The following is a 20832-nucleotide window of genomic DNA, read 5'->3' as shown; positions in this document are numbered from 1 at the left end:
TATATCCTCCTTCAGTTGTTGAAGTTTCACTTTCAGAATCTCTAGCAATTTCATTTCATCCATGACTTGGTCTCCTCTCATTTCCATCTCAGACCGCTCTTCTCCCATATTTCTCCTTTCCTTCAACAACAGTTCTCGTTCTTTGGCAATGTCAGTCTTCATCTCTTTCATCTCTTCTTTTTCTTCACTCATGATTCCCTTTGCACGTTCAAGCTCTTCTTGCTTCTTCTTCAGATTCCTCATCAGACTCTCCACTTTTGCTCTTTCACGCTGTAATTCCTTTTTCATGATTTCCACTTCTTTTGTTTGTCTTCTGAGGTCATCTTCCTTGACTTTTTCTTCATTATGTGTTAAGAAAATCTTGCTTAAAATGTCTTCAAGTCTTTCTTTTTCCGTTTGAACCTGAAGGATACAATTTTTAATCTTGGCTTTTTCGTCATTTGTCTCATGTAACAGCCTGTTTACATGTTCCATCTTATCGAGCAGTTCAAGCTTTATGGTTTCCATTGAGTCTCGTTCTTCTTTTATATTTTCTTTCTTTTCTTCCAATATTTCAAATTGTTTCTTGATGTCAGACATCAACACCTTCAAATCCATTTTCTCTTTATTCAGCACCTCACTTTCTCTCTCCAGATCTTCTCTGTCGTGTCTCAGATCTTCTTTCACTTCATCAAGCTCTCGTTTGTCCAGTTCAAACTGCTGCTTCCATTCATTTTCTGTGCTTTCTCTCTTGGTGACCATTTCTGAAAGGATACTTCTCACACCTTCCTTTTCTCTCTCTAACATTTCAGTGAAACAGCGAATGCTTTCTTTCAGTTCGTCTTGGGTTGGAAGTTTTTCTTCCAACACTGTTTGCAGCCTTGACCTGTTGTCAACATTTTGTAGTAATCTCTCCATTTTGGCTTTTATATCCTCCTTCAGTTGTTGAAGTTTCACTTTCAGAATCTCTAGCAATTTCATTTCATCCATGACTTGGTCTCCTCTCATTTCCATCTCAGACCGCTCTTCTCCCATATTTCTCCTTTCCTTCAACAACAGTTCTCGTTCTTTGGCAATGTCAGTCTTCATCTCTTTCATCTCTTCTTTTTCTTCACTCATGATTCCCTTTGCACGTTCAAGCTCTTCTTGCTTCTTCTTCAGATTCCTCATCAGACTCTCCACTTTTGCTCTTTCACTCTGTAATTCCTTTTTCATGATTTCCACTTCTTTTGTTTGTCTTCTGAGGCCATCTTCCTTGACTTTTTCTTCATTATGTGTTAAGAAAATCTTGCTTAAAATGTCTTCAAGTCTTTCTTTTTCCGTTTGAACCTGAAGGATACAATTTTTAATCTTGGCTTTTTCGTCATTTGTCTCATGTAACAGCCTGTTTACATGTTCCATCTTATTGAGCAGTTCAAGCTTTATGGTTTCCATTGAGTCTCGTTCTTCTTTTATATTTTGTTTCTTTTCTTCCAATATTTCAAATTGTTTCTTGATGTCAGACATCAACACCTTCAAATCCATTTTCTCTTTATTCAGCACCTCACTTTCTCTCTCCAGATCTTCTCTGTCATGTCTCAGATCTTCTTTCACTTCATCAAGCTCTCGTTTGTCCAGTTCAAACTGCTGCTTCCATTCATTTTCTGTGCTTTCTCTCTTGGTGACCATTTCTGAAAGGATACTTCTCACACCTTCCTTTTCTCTCTCTAACATTTCAGTGAAACAGCGAATGCTTTCTTTCAGTTCGTCTTGGGTTGGAAGTTTTTCTTCCAACACTGTTTGCAGCCTTGACCTGTTGTCAACATTTTGTAGTAATCTCTCCATTTTGGCTTTTATATCCTCCTTCAGTTGTTGAAGTTTCACTTTCAGAATCTCTAGCAATTTCATTTCATCCATGACTTGGTCTCCTCTCATTTCCATCTCAGACCGCTCTTCTTCCATATTTCTCCTTTCCTTCAACAACAGTTCTCGTTCTTTGGCAATGTCACTCTTCATCTCTTTCATCTCTTCTTTTTCTTCACTCATGATTCCCTTTGCACGTTCAAGCTCTTCTTGCTTCTTCTTCAGATTCCTCATCAGACTCTCCACTTTTGCTCTTTCACTCTGTAATTCCTTTTTCATGATTTCCACTTCTTTTGTTTGTCTTCTGAGGCCATCTTCCTTGACTTTTTCTTCATTATGTGTTAAGAAAATCTTGCTTAAAATGTCTTCAAGTCTTTCTTTTTCCATTTGAACCTGAAGGATACAATTTTTAATCTTGGCTTTTTCGTCATTTGTCTCATGTAACAGCCTGTTTACATGTTCCATCTTATTGAGCAGTTCAAGCTTTATGGTTTCCATTGAGTCTCGTTCTTCTTTTATATTTTGTTTCTTTTCTTCCAATATTTCAAATTGTTTCTTGATGTCAGACATCAACACCTTCAAATCCATTTTCTCTTTATTCAACACCTCACTTTCTCTCTCCAGATCTTCTCTGTCATGTTTCAGATCTTCTTTCACTTTATCAAGTTCTCGTTTGTCCAGTTCAAACTGCTTCTTCCATTCATTTTCTGTGCATTCTCTCTTGGTGACCATGTCTGAAAGGATACTTCTCACACCTTCCTTTTCTCTCTCTAACATTTCAGTGAAACAGCGAATGCTTTCTTTCAGTTCGTCTTGGGTTGGAAGTTTTTCTTCCAACACTGTTTGCAGCCTTGACCTGTTGTCAACATTTTGTAGTAATCTCTCCATTTTGGCTTTTATATCCTCCTTCAGTTGTTGAAGTTTCACTTTCAGAATCTCTAGCAATTTCATTTCATCCATGACTTGGTCTCCTCTCATTTCCATCTCAGACCGCTCTTCTCCCATATTTCTCCTTTCCTTCAACAACAGTTCTCGTTCTTTGGCAATGTCAGTCTTCATCTCTTTCATCTCTTCTTTTTCTTCACTCATGATTCCCTTTGCACGTTCAAGCTCTTCTTGCTTCTTCTTCAGATTCCTCATCAGACTCTCCACTTTTGCTCTTTCACGCTGTAATTCCTTTTTCATGATTTCCACTTCTTTTGTTTGTCTTCTGAGGTCATCTTCCTTGACTTTTTCTTCATTATGTGTTAAGAAAATCTTGCTTAAAATGTCTTCAAGTCTTTCTTTTTCCGTTTGAACCTGAAGGATACAATTTTTAATCTTGGCTTTTTCGTCATTTGTCTCATGTAACAGCCTGTTTACATGTTCCATCTTATCGAGCAGTTCAAGCTTTATGGTTTCCATTGAGTCTCGTTCTTCTTTTATATTTTGTTTCTTTTCTTCCAATATTTCAAATTGTTTCTTGATGTCAGACATCAACACCTTCAAATCCATTTTCTCTTTATTCAGCACCTCACTTTCTCTCTCCAGATCTTCTCTGTCGTGTCTCAGATCTTCTTTCACTTCATCAAGCTCTCGTTTGTCCAGTTCAAACTGCTGCTTCCATTCATTTTCTGTGCTTTCTCTCTTGGTGACCATTTCTGAAAGGATACTTCTCACACCTTCCTTTTCTCTCTCTAACATTTCAGTGAAACAGCGAATGCTTTCTTTCAGTTCGTCTTGGGTTGGAAGTTTTTCTTCCAACACTGTTTGCAGCCTTGACCTGTTGTCAACATTTTGTAGTAATCTCTCCATTTTGGCTTTTATATCCTCCTTCAGTTGTTGAAGTTTCACTTTCAGAATCTCTAGCAATTTCATTTCATCCATGACTTGGTCTCCTCTCATTTCCATCTCAGACCGCTCTTCTCCCATATTTCTCCTTTCCTTCAACAACAGTTCTCGTTCTTTGGCAATGTCAGTCTTCATCTCTTTCATCTCTTCTTTTTCTTCACTCATGATTCCCTTTGCACGTTCAAGCTCTTCTTGCTTCTTCTTCAGATTCCTCATCAGACTCTCCACTTTTGCTCTTTCACTCTGTAATTCCTTTTTCATGATTTCCACTTCTTTTGTTTGTCTTCTGAGGCCATCTTCCTTGACTTTTTCTTCATTATGTGTTAAGAAAATCTTGCTTAAAATGTCTTCAAGTCTTTCTTTTTCCGTTTGAACCTGAAGGATACAATTTTTAATCTTGGCTTTTTCGTCATTTGTCTCATGTAACAGCCTGTTTACATGTTCCATCTTATTGAGCAGTTCAAGCTTTATGGTTTCCATTGAGTCTCGTTCTTCTTTTATATTTTGTTTCTTTTCTTCCAATATTTCAAATTGTTTCTTGATGTCAGACATCAACACCTTCAAATCCATTTTCTCTTTATTCAGCACCTCACTTTCTCTCTCCAGATCTTCTCTGTCATGTCTCAGATCTTCTTTCACTTCATCAAGCTCTCGTTTGTCCAGTTCAAACTGCTGCTTCCATTCATTTTCTGTGCTTTCTCTCTTGGTGACCATTTCTGAAAGGATACTTCTCACACCTTCCTTTTCTCTCTCTAACATTTCAGTGAAACAGCGAATGCTTTCTTTCAGTTCGTCTTGGGTTGGAAGTTTTTCTTCCAACACTGTTTGCAGCCTTGACCTGTTGTCAACATTTTGTAGTAATCTCTCCATTTTGGCTTTTATATCCTCCTTCAGTTGTTGAAGTTTCACTTTCAGAATCTCTAGCAATTTCATTTCATCCATGACTTGGTCTCCTCTCATTTCCATCTCAGACCGCTCTTCTTCCATATTTCTCCTTTCCTTCAACAACAGTTCTCGTTCTTTGGCAATGTCAGTCTTCATCTCTTTCATCTCTTCTTTTTCTTCACTCATGATTCCCTTTGCACGTTCAAGCTCTTCTTGCTTCTTCTTCAGATTCCTCATCAGACTCTCCACTTTTGCTCTTTCACTCTGTAATTCCTTTTTCATGATTTCCACTTCTTTTGTTTGTCTTCTGAGGTCATCTTCCTTGACTTTTTCTTCATTATGTGTTAAGAAAATCTTGCTTAAAATGTCTTCAAGTCTTTCTTTTTCCGTTTGAACCTGAAGGATACAATTTTTAATCTTGGCTTTTTCGTCATTTGTCTCATGTAACAGCCTGTTTACATGTTCCATCTTATCGAGCAGTTCAAGCTTTATGGTTTCCATTGAGTCTCGTTCTTCTTTTATATTTTCTTTCTTTTCTTCCAATATTTCAAATTGTTTCTTGATGTCAGACATCAACACCTTCAAATCCATTTTCTCTTTATTCAGCACCTCACTTTCTCTCTCCAGATCTTCTCTGTCGTGTCTCAGATCTTCTTTCACTTCATCAAGCTCTCGTTTGTCCAGTTCAAACTGCTGCTTCCATTCATTTTCTGTGCTTTCTCTCTTGGTGACCATTTCTGAAAGGATACTTCTCACACCTTCCTTTTCTCTCTCTAACATTTCAGTGAAACAGCGAATGCTTTCTTTCAGTTCGTCTTGGGTTGGAAGTTTTTCTTCCAACACTGTTTGCAGCCTTGACCTGTTGTCAACATTTTGTAGTAATCTCTCCATTTTGGCTTTTATATCCTCCTTCAGTTGTTGAAGTTTCACTTTCAGAATCTCTAGCAATTTCATTTCATCCATGACTTGGTCTCCTCTCATTTCCATCTCAGACCGCTCTTCTTCCATATTTCTCCTTTCCTTCAACAACAGTTCTCGTTCTTTGGCAATGTCACTCTTCATCTCTTTCATCTCTTCTTTTTCTTCACTCATGATTCCCTTTGCACGTTCAAGCTCTTCTTGCTTCTTCTTCAGATTCCTCATCAGACTCTCCACTTTTGCTCTTTCACTCTGTAATTCCTTTTTCATGATTTCCACTTCTTTTGTTTGTCTTCTGAGGCCATCTTCCTTGACTTTTTCTTCATTATGTGTTAAGAAAATCTTGCTTAAAATGTCTTCAAGTCTTTCTTTTTCCATTTGAACCTGAAGGATACAATTTTTAATCTTGGCTTTTTCGTCATTTGTCTCATGTAACAGCCTGTTTACATGTTCCATCTTATTGAGCAGTTCAAGCTTTATGGTTTCCATTGAGTCTCGTTCTTCTTTTATATTTTGTTTCTTTTCTTCCAATATTTCAAATTGTTTCTTGATGTCAGACATCAACACCTTCAAATCCATTTTCTCTTTATTCAGAACCTCACTTTCTCTCTCCAGATCTTCTCTGTCGTGTCTCAGATCTTCTTTCACTTTATCAAGCTCTCGTTTGTCCAGTTCAAACTGCTGCTTCCATTCATTTTCTGTGCATTCTCTCTTGGTGACCATTTCTGAAAGGATACTTCTCACACCTTCCTTTTCTCTCTCTAACATTTCAGTGAAACAGCGAATGCTTTCTTTCAGTTCGTCTTGGGTTGGAAGTTTTTCTTCCAACACTGTTTGCAGCCTTGACCTGTTGTCAACATTTTGTAGTAATCTCTCCATTTTGGCTTTTATATCCCCCTTCAGTTGTTGAAGTTTCACTTTCAGAATCTCTAGCGATTTCATTTCATCCATGACTTGGTCTCCTCTCATTTCCATCTCTTTCTCTTCATCTTTGATGTTTCTCCTTACCTTCAACAACAGTTCTTTTCTATTCTCACGTCTAGTTTTCATCTGGATGACTTTTTCTTTTTCCTGGTTACATTTTTTGATCTCTTTTTTTATCAAGTCTTGTTTTGTGTCTTGTAAGATCACCCTTTTTATACCATCCTTAGTCGTTTCTCTTTTATATTCTTTCTTTACAGTCAGATACTCAGTACTGTGTTTTTCTTTTTGTTTGCCCCAAAACATTTTATTGAAATCTTTCAGTTTCATTTTTTTTTCAGTTTCTTTTATTTCAGTTGTTTTCCTTTCCTCTTTTATGTTTTCATTTTTTTGTTTTAATATGTCTATTTCTTTTTTGATTTTACAGCCTCTCATGTCAAGTTTCTGGTTCTTTTTCAACAACTCTTTCACTCTTTCAAGATCCTCTTTGTCTTGACTCTCGTCTGCACTCAAGTCATCCAAGGCATCTTTTTCTATCTCATATATTTTTTCCCTTTCATTTTCATGCTTTCCTTGCTCCGTCTTGATTTTTGTCTCCACTTGTTCCCCATGTTTTGGCTCTTGTTGTATGTTTTTTAATGCACACCGTATAATTTCCTTTTGCCTATTTAATTCACTTTTAATATTCAGTGTTTCTTTCCTTTTGGTCATGTAGAAATTTTTTTGGTCTTGCATGTGTTTATTTTCATTCTGAATTATTCCAATGATGAATTGAGTGTTTTTAATTACCTTTTTATATTCCCCTAAGTATTTCTTGATTAGTTCCCATTGTTTTTGAATTTGTTTCCTTTTTTCTTTCATCCTCATGTCTTCAATTTCACTTTGCATCCCTTTCTTTTCTTTTTGCAACTTCTGCTTTATTTCTTGTTCACCTTGATGTTTGATGATCTCCTCTCGTCGTTGTTCAACCTCCTTTTTCTGCTTTGTTTCTCTCACGAGGGCAGTTCTTTCTTCTTTGAAAGTAGCCCATATTCTTTTTATCTTCTGTTCTTTTTGAATGCTTCTTTTGATTACACGTTGGTTTTCTCTTTTCTTCATCTCCAGCTCAACCACCAGAACTTCTATCTCTTGTCTTTCCCTTTTAATATTTTCTAGTCTCATATCAAGCTTCTGTTTTTCTCTTTGGATTTTTTCCCAGATGTTGATTGTTTCATCCATCTCTGCAGTGTCTTGTATGGTAACTCTTCCAAAGAGTATATTAAGCTGATATTTTAACCTCTTCATTTTGTTTGTTATATTCTTATTTTCAGCCTCAACTTCTCTGAATCCTTTTCTGTCCTTTTCTAAATGAGCATTCACATTTTCTAGAATTTTCATCTCTGTCCTAATTGTTCCCATGTGTAAATTAAACTTGTCTCTTATGTCTTGGATGTAAATAGTATACTGAGAAACTTTTAAGCTGTGGTTTTTGATTTTCTCCATTAACATTTTCACATCTTTCCTTCCAAAATGTTTTTCATGTTCATTGGGTAGATGGATGAACAGATTATGGTCTCTCTGCTTCTCCTCAGCCAGCTCTTCCATCTGTCGTTTCAATTTTACCCTTAACACTTCTAGTTCATCCCTTTTTCTCATAGTCATCTCCAGTCTTTGGTCTAATTCTCTTCTTTTCTTTTTGATCTCGGTCCTCAATGCTTCCTTTTCTTGTTGTATTTCATACCACATTATTTCAATTTCCTCCTTTTTTCTCATACTTTTTCTAAAAAAACGCTCAAATTCTTTTACCTTTATTTTCAATTCTGATTGCAGCAGCTCCATTTCTCTTATTTGCCTTTTGGTCATGTGTACTCCGTCATCAAGCTCCTGTTCTTTTCTTTCAGTTTTCTCCCTCAAATGGTTCACCTGTTCCTCCTGTATTTCTGTTTCAGTTAGCTGTTTAACCATTTTCTTATTCTTTATCGCTGTTTGGATCTGTTCTGTCATCTCAGTCTCTTCTCTCTTGATTATTTGTTTTACATTCTCACTAACTGATTTTTTATTTTTTTGACCCAGACTGTCTAATGAAAGTTTTACCTCCTCCAGTTTCTCATTAACTTGTTTGAGGCTTTCTGTTCCCTCAGTTTCTTTGTCCATTTTGTTTTTTGTCAGTTTATCTCTTTTATTGTCCATTGTCTTCTTAATTTCAGTCTTGAAAATTTCAAGAGCAGTTCTTTGCTTAGGTGTACTACCATGTTCCATGTCTGGTTTTGCGCCTTTTGTCAAGTTAAGGTTAATGCAGTCAAGGTCTTTAAACTGTCTTAGTTTTATTTCAGTCTCCTTCATACTAATTTCTATCTCTTCAATTTTCCTTCTGGTCTTAGCAGCTATTTTCTCGACTGTGCTCTTAACTTTTGCCATTTTTTCTAAATTCTGCCGAATCAGTTCAGTTTGCCTCTGCATTTTTATTTTAAAGATGTCTAATCCATCTCTCTCTTTCAAAGTATTTTCTAACCTTTGATCTAATTCTCTTCTCTTCTTTTTCACTGCAGTTTTCATTGATTTTATATTGCTCATTTCTTCTGTCATATGTACTTCACTTTGCTTTATTTTGGTTTTTACAATTTCCAAAAACTCTTGAAACTGTTTGATGTCTTTTAGCAATCCTTCAATTTCACTGCCTTCATTCTGTTGATATTTGTCCATGTTATTTTTTTCCGCTAGGTTCTCAAGTCCTCCTCTTAGCGTTCTTATAATCTCTTGTGTTTTGTAAATCTCTGCCCTGAGTCTTTGTATATCGGCTCCTCTGTCCTTTTTATCTTCATCGGTGTGTTCAACATGTTTTTTCATCTCTTCTCCTGATTTCTGAATTAGTTTTTGCTTGTTAACATTAAGCCTTATCAAGCTAGACTCTTGTTTTATTTTTTTGGCATCGTCCCCCTCTTGTACTTCATATTTTATTATTTCATTTTTGAAAACTTTGGTGTTCAGCATCAAAATCTTTCTCTGTTCAGTTTCTTCCAACAGCTTAGTTAATACTTCCTGGGCATTTTCAGTTTCCCCGACTGTAATTACAGTGTCTGCCCTCTGCAGGTCATTTATTTCCAAAATGAGCCTTTTTATATCTTGAGTTTTTTCGTTCATGTTATCAATAGTGTACTTTATTTGTTCCTTTATTTCCCCCTCTTGCTGCTTTAGGTTACGTATCAGTTTTTCCACTTCTTCCCTTTCTCTTACAATTATCAGTAATTCAGTTTTATCATGCACTACTTCTTCATGAATTTCAGTTCGCATCTGTAAGCAAAAGTCCTGCTCCCCATTTTTGCCTTCTGCAAAACAATATTTGGATTCAAAATGCTCCTTCTGTTGTTCTTTTATTTTTTTATTTTGATGCTGATCATCTAATGTTACAGAATTTTGTAATGATGTTGTATCTGTTATACTTTTTTTCCCTTTTTTGTCCTTTGGAATTGCTGATGTTTGATCCTCAAGGGAGTCTGTGTCTATTTCATACTGTGATTCTTGAAGTTTGGATGCGTTCACTGAAAAAGTATGTTTGATTGTAGATTGTGCCGATATCCATTTGTTGACCCAAGTTTTCATGGATGTCAGTTTTTCCTTCACAAAAACAGAAAAAAAGAGCTTTTTTTGTTTTTGATGACACCAAGACAACAATAAAGATCTTCTTAAAACATCTATGTTTTAATTTTTTGTTTCACATTTATGGATCTTACTAGGGTTGGGCCATATGTAAAAATTTTCCAACCGACAATTGTCAGTCCAATAATCGACGATGGGCGATATATTCGCGCATACGCAGACTTGTTGATTGGCAGAGCAATGTAGCCATGCATGGAGTGATTTGCACATTTACAACACAGATGAAGTCCAAACATGGACGAACTAATTTCCCCAAAAAATTAGGGCTGTCAACATTTATGCAGTCATCACGATTAACCCATCTGGAGTGCAGAATGAATAAACTTTGGACAAACTGCTCGAAATGCGTTGAGAGAGACATTTAAGGGATTTTGACTCAGTCTGCGATCCAGATGGGTTAATTGTTAAACGCGTTAGTCGTGATGGTGCCACTTTAACGTTGACAGCACTAAAGAAATATAAAGTTGCCAAGTTGGGATTTCTTTGGCTTTAAACCAGATGAAAATAGTAAACCTAAGGATGTAACCAAAACGGTCTGCCCCTTGTGCAGATGTATAAGTATAAGTACTCAAACACGACTAACTTGCATGAGCATGTACGTGTCCACCATCTGGCTGAGTATGCTAGTGTAGTGAAGCAGATTTTGGGGTAGGATTTTACGTGATGTCCTCGATTGCAGCACTAACATCCACCTTCCCAGCTGATAATTAGCAACCTTATAAGAAACAGCTGCGCTTCACTACCACATGGAGGTATTTGGCAGTCTTTTCCCATCCAAGGTGGCTGAGAGCATTAGGCAGCTTAAGCACTGCAGAGCTCCTCAGGAAAGCTGCTCATTTTAGTATTGCCCTTTAGTAGTGATGGCCAAATGAAGCTTTCCGAAGCACTGAAGCTTGTATTGAAAAACGGTTCATTACTCGAAGCTTTTCAACACAGTCCTCTCTGGTGACATCTGGTGGCCAAAAATACGAAGAGCAGCTTGAATCCACAAAATAAAACCAACTGCTTCATTATGATTGCCCACTCTACTGAGTGGAATTCTGTCTGATATTGGGCCGCCGTTGTGTTGCTTTGAACGTGTATTTTTTGGTGGTTAAAAAAATGTGTTTTATTTGTTTAATAAATAGTTTTGACCAGTAAACTCTCCTTGTTATGCACCATGGTGTGGTCTTCCTTTGCTTGTGACTTCTTGATGTTGGTAAATACAATAATTGAAAAATACCACGTTACATATAATATGTACAACACATTATGGAGTATGCTTCTGCTCTGAGGTCCTGCCTCCATGCACTTATGCAATCAATCGCTAGACAGGTGTATTTATAAATAATATTATATTAGGGAAATTTCCCCAGACATATTTTTGACCTGGGGGTAGAATTGATTGTGAAATGGAAAAGGAAAATGCTTATGAACTTGCAAATTAAAAACATTATGCATTTAAGGTAACCCTTTTTCATTTTTATTTAAAAAGAAAATTTGTTCTAGTGTGCGATGGCCGAACCTGTTCCTTTTCGTGGAGATAATTTCTCCTGCCTTAAGGAAAATCCCTTCACATGGCCCAGAGGAGGCTGGAGTGCAGAGAAACTGGTAGAGATGCAGTTATACAGTCTACCTGGGCCCCACAAACGATCAGATAAAGAGAATAAATAAATTCAATTGCTGCACATTTGGCAGACTAACATTTTCAGATTAATTAAACAATAAAATATATATTTTTACAACATTACATGTAAAGAGTCAAGTGGAAGTTTTTCTAAAGTTATTTAATGATATTTATATTATGGAAGCAGATTTTTGACATTTTACCTTTTTCCCGTTTTCAGATATAATAAACACGCACAAAACAAAAGCAAACTGCCAGAACACAAAGCTGGAAAACCCACCGGATTGACAAAAAATCAACTCAAAATTCTCCCACACAACAGAACCTCCTCAATTCCTCGCTGGCTCCAAATCTCTCAGTGGAATGATCAGTGGTTCGCTGTCACCATCAAAACACTCCACAAATCCCGTGAATGATTCGCTTCCTTATAAACCATTGAATCAGATACCGAAGCAGTTAGGCTCTAAATGAAGCTTCGGACGTCACCGATCACGTGACTCTGGCCAAACGAATCAAGCTTCGACACAGTGCTTCTGAAGCAGTGTGTTGATTTTTTTGACACACGCACCAGAGCTTCAGCTTCAAGCGGGCCATCACTACCCTTTAGAGAATGGTAAGAGGGACTCTTGCGTTTGTCATAATGTGGCATATAGTAGGGTGGACCTTGACGACTGTTTCCCTCTTTTGTTACAGGATTGTGCCATACTGCTGCTGTTTTGTGCTATCTTGTTTTGTGTCGTTCTTTCTTGTTCAGTTTTGTTCTGTCTTGTTGTGGCCTTACAAATGTTTATGGACTGGCCTCGACTGACTCTTTATGATCTTTTACTTGGAATTGTTTTATATATTGTAATCTTGCTTTTATAAAGAACTGTAACTTAGGGTGGGTTTGTTTTATTTATCTCTTTTACTAATTTGTTTAATGTTTTACGCTTTGTTTTATTGCTTTAGTGGAGGTGCGGCCGCTTGTTGAGGGGCAAGGCACATGAGGTGGAATCCCCTCCTCGATGCATGAGAGTGTACACACCAGGCATAGGTAGACCGCACCATTTAGATTTCAGTGTGAGTGACGGTGAGGTTTGCTGTGGAACTACATTGGTGAGTAATTGGTGGTACCCTTGGGCACTCCTCTCTGTAGGTTGCCTCAAGTGGCCGGTCTCAACTATTTTGTTTAGTTACTTTATCGAGTTATTTTACTAGGGTGGCAGCGAGCCTTGTGGTTTTAATCATTGTTTGTTAATTGTTTTAATTAACAGTCTTGCAGTCTTGGCCCTGCTACCCTAAGAACTCTGATTTCAGTTCTATGCTTTTTAGTAGTTTTTCTTAATAAATTTTGATTTGTAAAACTGATCTGCCTCACCTCTGCTGTTAATAACTAGCCTGTGGGCTTAGGTAGATAGTGTAACATCTACACTGGCTATAAAAAAATCTTTCCTGGGGTGTAACTCTCCTCTCAGGTGGCGTTGTCACCTTCCCTGGTTATCCCTCATTTGCGCCACCACACAAGGCTATCACCAGCTTCTGCAGCTCCATCAACAAGCATTTGGGCACACTCTCAGGAGGGTGCATTTGCTCACAGATGACAGAGGGTGCTTTTAAACCAGTACTCTTAATATTTTTTTTTTTTGACTGATTCTATTTGCTCCATCATTATTAGCAAACTTACTCATGGGCAAATAAATAAATCGCCAGTGGGCTCAGCCTATAGTTGATATATTCGTCCAATCACCCAACCCTAGATCTTACACAGACTGCTATGCTCCTGAGCCTGGCAGTTGCAATAAATGTAGAAATCTTCTATCTCACTTAGGCTACGTCCACAGGTACCCGGGTATTTTTGAAAACACAGATTTTTCTATGCATTTGCACCTTTCGTCCACACGCAAACGGTGTTTTCGGTCACTGAAAACAGAGATTTTTAAAAACTCCAGCCAGGGTGGATATTTTTGAAACCTCAGTTTTTGCGTTTACGTGGACGAGAAAAAAGGAGAAAACGCAGCATCAAAGGTGTGCGCATTTTTTGACGTCATACTGTGCGCCACGTTATTGTTTCGATGAAATGAGTTTCTACAATGGTGGACTTACACAAAATACCATTACTGTTAATTTTACTCTGCAGTGTTTAAATGCTTACACATTTGCTGTCCCTCCACACATAGGACTCAGTTCTGCTTCTATTCGCCATCTTTGTTTACTCTTTCCCACCCAGGCTGACTTCTGATTGGCCAACATTTCTACACGGATAGGAATATAGCGCCACCTGCTGCTTTGGCATGTTCCTAGCAGCGTTTTCCTTTGTTTTTGGCTTTTACGTGTGGATGGGATTTTTTTTTAAAAATGGAAAATCTCAGTTTTCAAAAATACCAATGTAAGTGTGGACGTAGCCTTACATGGATAAGGATCAAGATGACATGGAATGAGTTTTTTGAGCAGAAGTTATTCATGCTTAACTGTAAATGTTTACTGTTCTTTTTTTTCATTAAATTAAATATAACATTATCAGCATCTTATCAGCACAGTGTGATGCCATTCTGGTAGCAGACTTAGCTTTGATTACACACAGGCACACTGATGTCTGCATGGACATTTGTGCCCACCGTCTGATGACATAATTTACTTTACTATAGCAGACTTAAGTGCACTCAATCATTCTTCACCTTTCTTTCTCTATTGCCTGCCACTGGTGTATGTCTATCTTTTCCATGTTTAAAGGGCACCCCCCACCCCAAAACAAAAAAACACATCTGGTGGTAGGGGGTATTTTCGCCACTGACTCCAAAATCCACCGTTCCCAATGCATAACTGATTATTTTTACACATTCTTTTGCATTTCAGTTTGTTAGGTTTATACAGTAAAATTACTTATGTAATTAACATTCCATGCTTGAACCAAGTGGGAAACATTGGAGAAAAAGTCAGAAATGTTAACTTTGCATAGCCTGGGGATAGTTCTTATCATCTTTAGGATGGCTAGAATAATTTCCACAACTTATTGACAACAGCAACTACAGTATGTGGATATCAGTAACCATACACTTTCAATTGTCAGAATATTAAAAAATTATGTATACGCAAATTATAATTTCAAGCTCAGTTAAACCCAAACTGTTATATCAGGCATCTTACTACTTTTTTACAGTTTTATTGGAGTACTTAATGGAGTATTTCTTCCAACAATTCCAGTCGGTAAATAAAGGAATCGTTATCAAATACTGAATGTCTATCAACTAAAAGCAGGTTCAATAAAAATCAGGGGATCCTGACAAGAAATACCTAAAAGGAAAGAATAAATACTTACCATATAGTTCTTGGCTTCTTCCTGGTTCTTACTAATCTCCCTTTGGGTTCTCTGCATTTTCTCCCAAGTGTTGTTCATTTCTGCACCAGTTTTTTCTATTTTACCTTTTATCTCAGTGACAGTATTTTCCAGTTTTTGTTCAACCCTTTCCTTTTGTCGCTGTATTTTTGTCTTCATGATTTCTAACTCATCCCTCTCTTTCCTTATCTTCTCCAGCAAACGCTCAAGCTCCCTTCTTTTTTGCTTTTCTCGAAAATTTGTCCATTTTGTTTGAGCCTTTACTTCTGTAAAGTCCCTCATGCTCTGCTTTGTTTCTTCACCCTTGTTACAAAGCACTTCATTGTTTTCTTCTTCCTCAGAGATCAAATTCTGCATGTAAGTATTTGGTTTGTCTTTTTCTACATTTTCCCTTCCTGTCTTTAGTTTCATTTCAACTCTCTTTAAATCATCTCTTTCAGGCTGGATGTGTGTCACTTTAAAGCTTAGATCTGAATCTTGTTGCTTTTGATAATCAATATTCATCTTGATGTTCATGTGATTGTTCTCTGCCATTAGCTGCTGCTTTGCACTTTGAGTCACTTCCAGTTGTTGTTCACTGTCTTCCAGCACATCCCAAAGTTTCTCCATCTCTTCCTGGATTCTACACAGTTTTCTCTTCACTGTGTCAAATGTGGCTTTTCCATCGTTTCTTTCTCTCTGTCCTTCTTTATACATGTGAATTTTCTTCATTTCAGCCTGTTTTATAATGCTTGCCCATCTGTGCTTGACCATGTTGATCTTTACATACATAATATGTTTAATGTGGTTAATTTGTTCACTGTTTTTTGAAATGTCCTTTTTATTTCTTTTTAATGCTTGCTGTATGTTTGCTTTAGTTTTCTCCATTTTTTCTTTAACTTTCTTTACTTCAAGCATTATTTCCCTGTTTTTCTCAGTTGCATTCTCCAGTATATCCAGTTCCCGCTTTACCTGCTCATTAAGGGGCTCTTTGGGTTCCTCCCTTATTGGTGATTCTGTCTTACTAGCTTTTATAGTGTCTAGCTTGTGTCGCTCGTTGATGAAGTATTGACGTCTTCTGTCCAGAGTATCCTTTTCTTGATATATTTTAGTCCACGTTTTCAGAAAGTTTGTTTTTTCCTTAGCAACTGAATTTTTGCTTTGTTTGAGTTTCTCAGTTATATTTTTTATTTGGAAGTTAAATTGCTTTAATAGTAGGTGATGTTTATTTTTTTCAGATGTCAGTCTCTCAATGTCTTCCTGTTGCCCCTCTGTCTTTGTCTTTAAGAAGTCAATTTCATTTGTCTTTCTTTCTGTCTGTCTCCAGAGTTGTTCGATCTCCTCCATTGCTTGACATATCAGTTGCCTTTGTCTTTTTAAAGTTTCTTTTTGGGTTTTCATGTCAGTTCTTGTTTGTTTGCTATCTGATTGCTTTCTGTTTTCCATTGTTGAGTTCCATTCTGTTGTCATCCTGCTGTCTTTGTTCTGTTGGTAAAAATAAATGAATAAACAAAGTGGCCAAACCATAACTAACAAATGACAAGACATTCTAAACTCATACTGTGTTGGAAAATAACAAGTAAAAGAGGGATAACCAGAAATTGACAGATGGATTGGGGCCACAACTGCAGTCATGTGGATTCTGTACCAGTCCATCATGGTGAACAGAGAGCTAAATATAAAAGCGAAGATCTCAATTTACTGTTTGCTCTACATCCCTACCCTCACCTATGGTCATAAGCTTTGGGTAGTGATTGAAAGAACAAGATCACAGATACAAGCATGACATTAGCTTTTTCTGAAGGGTGGCTGCTAATCCTGCACATTGAAAGAAGCCAGTTCGGGTGGTTTGTGTGTCCCACAGGGCGGAGGCCCTGGAGGCCTGGGGTTCTCTGCTTAGACTGCTGCCCCCACGACCCAGCCACAGAGAAGATGGATAAATGACATAATTGTTTATATCACATTTACAGTATTTTTTGGCAACAATGTAATAATGTAGTTGGGTTATCTGAGGTCTGTTCTATAGCAAATGTAGAAAAAATGTTTTAAGAAGAGCCAATATAACTCGGTGTTCTAAAGAATGTGACTGTTTCCTTGCAAGACCATAGCGCGGCTACGTCTGCAGCCTGTCCAAAGCTTGGACACAAACATTTCACTGCATGTGTTACTCTGTATGATTGTTGTTTAATGCTTTTTAAAATCATATTCAAGTAGATTTTGAAATGAAGATAGCTTGTATTTTTGTTTTTTGCATTAGAGGTGTTTAAGAAAAGTTGAGTTTTGTAATTGCATTTTTACCTTGTTTATACTTGTACTTTTTTTTTTTTAAATAAATATCTTGTATGTAAGGTGACCTTGAGGGTCTTTAAGTAAGTAAGTAAAAAGTAAGTAAAATTTACTTATATAGCACATTTCACAGATAAAAATCACAAAGTGCTTTACAGTAAGATCAGACATACAAGTTAAAATTAATTAAATTAGTTAAAAGCCCGTTTGTATAAAAATGTCTTCAGCTGCTTTTTAAAGGAGTCAGTAGAGTCTAGACAGCGTAAAGACAACGGCAGAGAGTTCCACAGCCTAGGTGCCAGTGCCTGAAAAGCCCGATCCCCACGTGTTTTAAATCTAGTACGTGGGACCACCAGTAGCCTCTGACCTGAAGACCTAAGTGCTCGGGATGAAGCATGAGGTTTCAACAGGTCAGAGATATACTGGGGAGCTTCACCATGCAGAGCTCTAAAAGTTACAACTAAAATTTTAAAATGAACCCTAAAATTTACAGGCAACCAATGAAGAGAAGCCAAAACTGGAGTAATGTGTGACCTCTTGTTTGTACCAGTTAAAAGTCTTGCCGCTGCATTCTGTACAGACTGAAGGCGATCCAGAGCTGATTTGTTAAGACACGTAAAAAGACCGTTACAATAATCCAAACGAGAAGAGATAAAAGCATGAATAATCATCTCAAGTTCTGCCTTTGACACCAGTAGCCTGAGTTTAGAAATGTTTCTTAGATGATAAAAACAGTTCCGGACAAGTTGTTTAGAGTGTTTCTCAAGAGACATTGAACTGTCAAATATAACACCTAAGTTTCTGAGACTCGACTGAAATGAAGGGTCTAAAAAACTGATATGCTGCCTAATTTCTGAGAGCATGTGATCAGGTGCAATAATCAAAGTTTCTGTTTTATCTGCATTTAACTGAAGGAAATTGTCATTTAACCATTGTTTGATTTCTGACAGACAATTATTTAAACAAGACAATTTATACAACTCAGAAGCTTTGAAAGAACAGTACAACTGAATGTCATCAGCATAGAGATGATAAGAAATATTATTGTAACGTCTGATAATGTGGCCTAGAGGGAGGATATACAGCAAAAAGAGAATAGGACCTAAAACAGATCCTTGAGGTACCCCAGAAGACAGAACTGATGTTTCCGACAGCACATGATTTATACAGACAGTAAAGGATCTCTCAGATAGATATGACATAAACCATTTTAAAACAACGCCAGTAATCCCAAACAAGTCCTTCAGCCTATTTATCATGATGCTGTGATCAACAGTATCAAAAGCAGAGCTGAGATCCAACATAACCAGAACAGTGTACTCTCCAGAGTCTGCTGCCATCAGAATGTCACTAGACACTTTAAGCAAAGCGGTTTCAGTGGAGTGCAATTTGCGGAAACCAGACTGGAAAATGTCCAGAACATTGTTCTTTTCCAAAAAGTTTATAAGTTGTTCTGCAACTATTTTTTCCAAAATCTTTGACACCAATGGAAGTTTTGATATTGGCCTGTAACTGCTTGGAAGAGATGGGTCCAAATTTGGTTTCTTTAATATTGGTTCAACAATAGCTTGTTTAAAATAGCTGGGAACTGAGCCAGTATAAAGAGAAGTATTAATTATTTCCAGAATACAGGGGCCAATAGAGTCAAACACACTAATGAAAAATGATGGAGGAAGTACATCAAGGTGGCTTGAAGTCAGTTTCATTCGACCAAGCAGAGCACTGATGTCCTGTAAGGTAACAGGAGTAAAAGAGGACCAGGTATCAGAGGTAAACAACGTGTCAATGTGATACTGAGAGGATGATGGAGAAATATTAGACCTGACAGCAGCGACCTTATTAACAAAATAGTTTAAAAAGTCATTACAGTCAGATTTAGTATAGACTGGTACATGAGGAATATCAGGAGAGACAATGTTTTTAATTGTATCAAACAATACTCTGGGATTTTTCTTTTTTGAAGCTATTAAATTAGCAAAATATTCCGTTCTGGCATTTTTTATCATGTTGTTAAGTGAGAAAATTGATTCCTTGAGATGTACCCTATGGACCTCAAGCTTGGAAGCCTTCCATAAACGTTCTAATTTGCGACAATATCTCCTAAAATTTCGAATACTTTCATTTATCCAAGGACAGAAATTTGAAGAATGGACAACATTTAGTTTCAGAGGTGCCACCGTATCTAAAATAGATTTACATTGATTGTTAAAAGACAAAATAAGGTGCTTATAAATAAAATGTATTGTTGTTGTTGTTATTGTTATTGTTATTGTTGTTATTATTGTTATTGTTGTTATTGTTGTTATTGTTGTTATTGTTATTGTTGTTATTGTTGTTATTATTGTTGTTGTTGTTGTTGTTGTTGTTATATTTTTTCTCAATAATAATAATAATAACACAAATGCATAAGCTGCAAACATGTTATATAGTTGTTTGGAATAGAATTACAATGAGATTATCTTGGTTTAACAAGAGGTAACTGGATATGTTCAGACTTTAAATGTAAACATAGCCAATTTGCATTGAATTACCCTGATGACTAAAGATTTTACATGGGGGGGGGGATTATCATTTTCATTTAACAAGTGAAAATAACATTAAAAACTATTAATTAACCAAGCATAACTTTGTTTTCAACATATAACTCATTAGTTGGATTAACATGTGTTTAAGTTCAAGTTCAAATTCTGCTAACTGACTGAGAAACACACCTGGCAATGTATTCAAAACTGCATTTGTAGTAGATATCTCCAGACCAAATTTTACCATTATGACACAGACTCACAAGTCTGAGGTGAAAAAAAACTAAGCGTAAATTTAGAGGTAACTGTGCTTTTGCTGTAACTGCTCCAAAGTTTTGGAATGATCTGCCCTTCCACGTTAAGCAGGCCTCTTTTCTTTCTAAGTTTAAAACATTTCTTAAAACATATTTATTTGCTGAAGACTGGCCTTTTTTATAACAGGTTGACTCTGTTATACTGTTCATTAAAAAAAAAAAAAACTGGAATATATAGATAGATATTCCAGTGATGACCTGTGCTCTAAACATTTCTAGGAATCTTTTTGCAACACATTAATGTGTTGGCTACTATACAGAGTTTATCAAACAAGTGTGAGTCTACTATTGGATAAATAACTGTATTAGGTATTACTTTCTCTCTGTGAAAGCTTATAAATATTTTAAGTATATGTATATAAATAATATATAATAATAATAAATATAAATACATCCTGAATGTAAAACTAATAAAATTACAACATATTAGTAAAACTGAGTCAATGTATTGAACCAAATCAAAAGTATTGTTTTTATGCCTTCTATCTATCCTATGTCAGTTCCCTGCCCCCAGTCCCCACTTCAAACCTTGGATGAGTAGAAAAACTATAATTCATCCTACCTCCATGTTCTTTTGCCTTGTAAATTTAAAAACAAAGCTGTGTAGCAGGTCATCTGAGAGTCCTGTGCTGGTTCACTTTGACGGCAGTTCTGAGGTAGTGTAGCAAGTGAGGACTAATCTGACCTAAACATTGTATATCTTCTCTGTCCACACCACCACTTTGATTATCAGATAAACATGGCATCCAATAAGTGTGTCTAATTGGATAATAGGTAATGTTTGGCTGCAAAAACGTCATG

At 36.7% G+C, this 20832-nt stretch overlaps 1 protein-coding gene across 1 annotated transcript; it reads right to left on the bottom strand.

Moving 5' to 3' along the window:
• Positions 1 to 4277: 4277 nt before the first annotated feature.
• On the bottom strand, positions 4278 to 20720 carry LOC309715784 (uncharacterized protein). Its single transcript, XM_082549173.1, has 4 exons — positions 20594 to 20720; positions 14913 to 16394; positions 5116 to 9969; positions 4278 to 4349 (listed from the first exon to the last, which is right to left on the bottom strand). Exons 1-4 carry the CDS (start codon positions 20597 to 20599, stop codon positions 4287 to 4289), a joined length of 6405 nt encoding a protein of 2134 aa, XP_082405299.1. The 5' UTR covers positions 20600 to 20720; the 3' UTR covers positions 4278 to 4286.
• Between the last annotated feature and the right edge of the window lie 112 nt (positions 20721 to 20832).

This window comes from Aulonocara stuartgranti, assembly GCF_965226115.1.
Source record: "Aulonocara stuartgranti genome assembly, chromosome: 10".
Classification (NCBI taxonomy): Eukaryota; Metazoa; Chordata; class Actinopteri; order Cichliformes; family Cichlidae; genus Aulonocara; species Aulonocara stuartgranti.
Note: the sequence above shows the minus strand (reverse complement) of the source record. Positions and strands in the feature narration are given on the sequence as shown.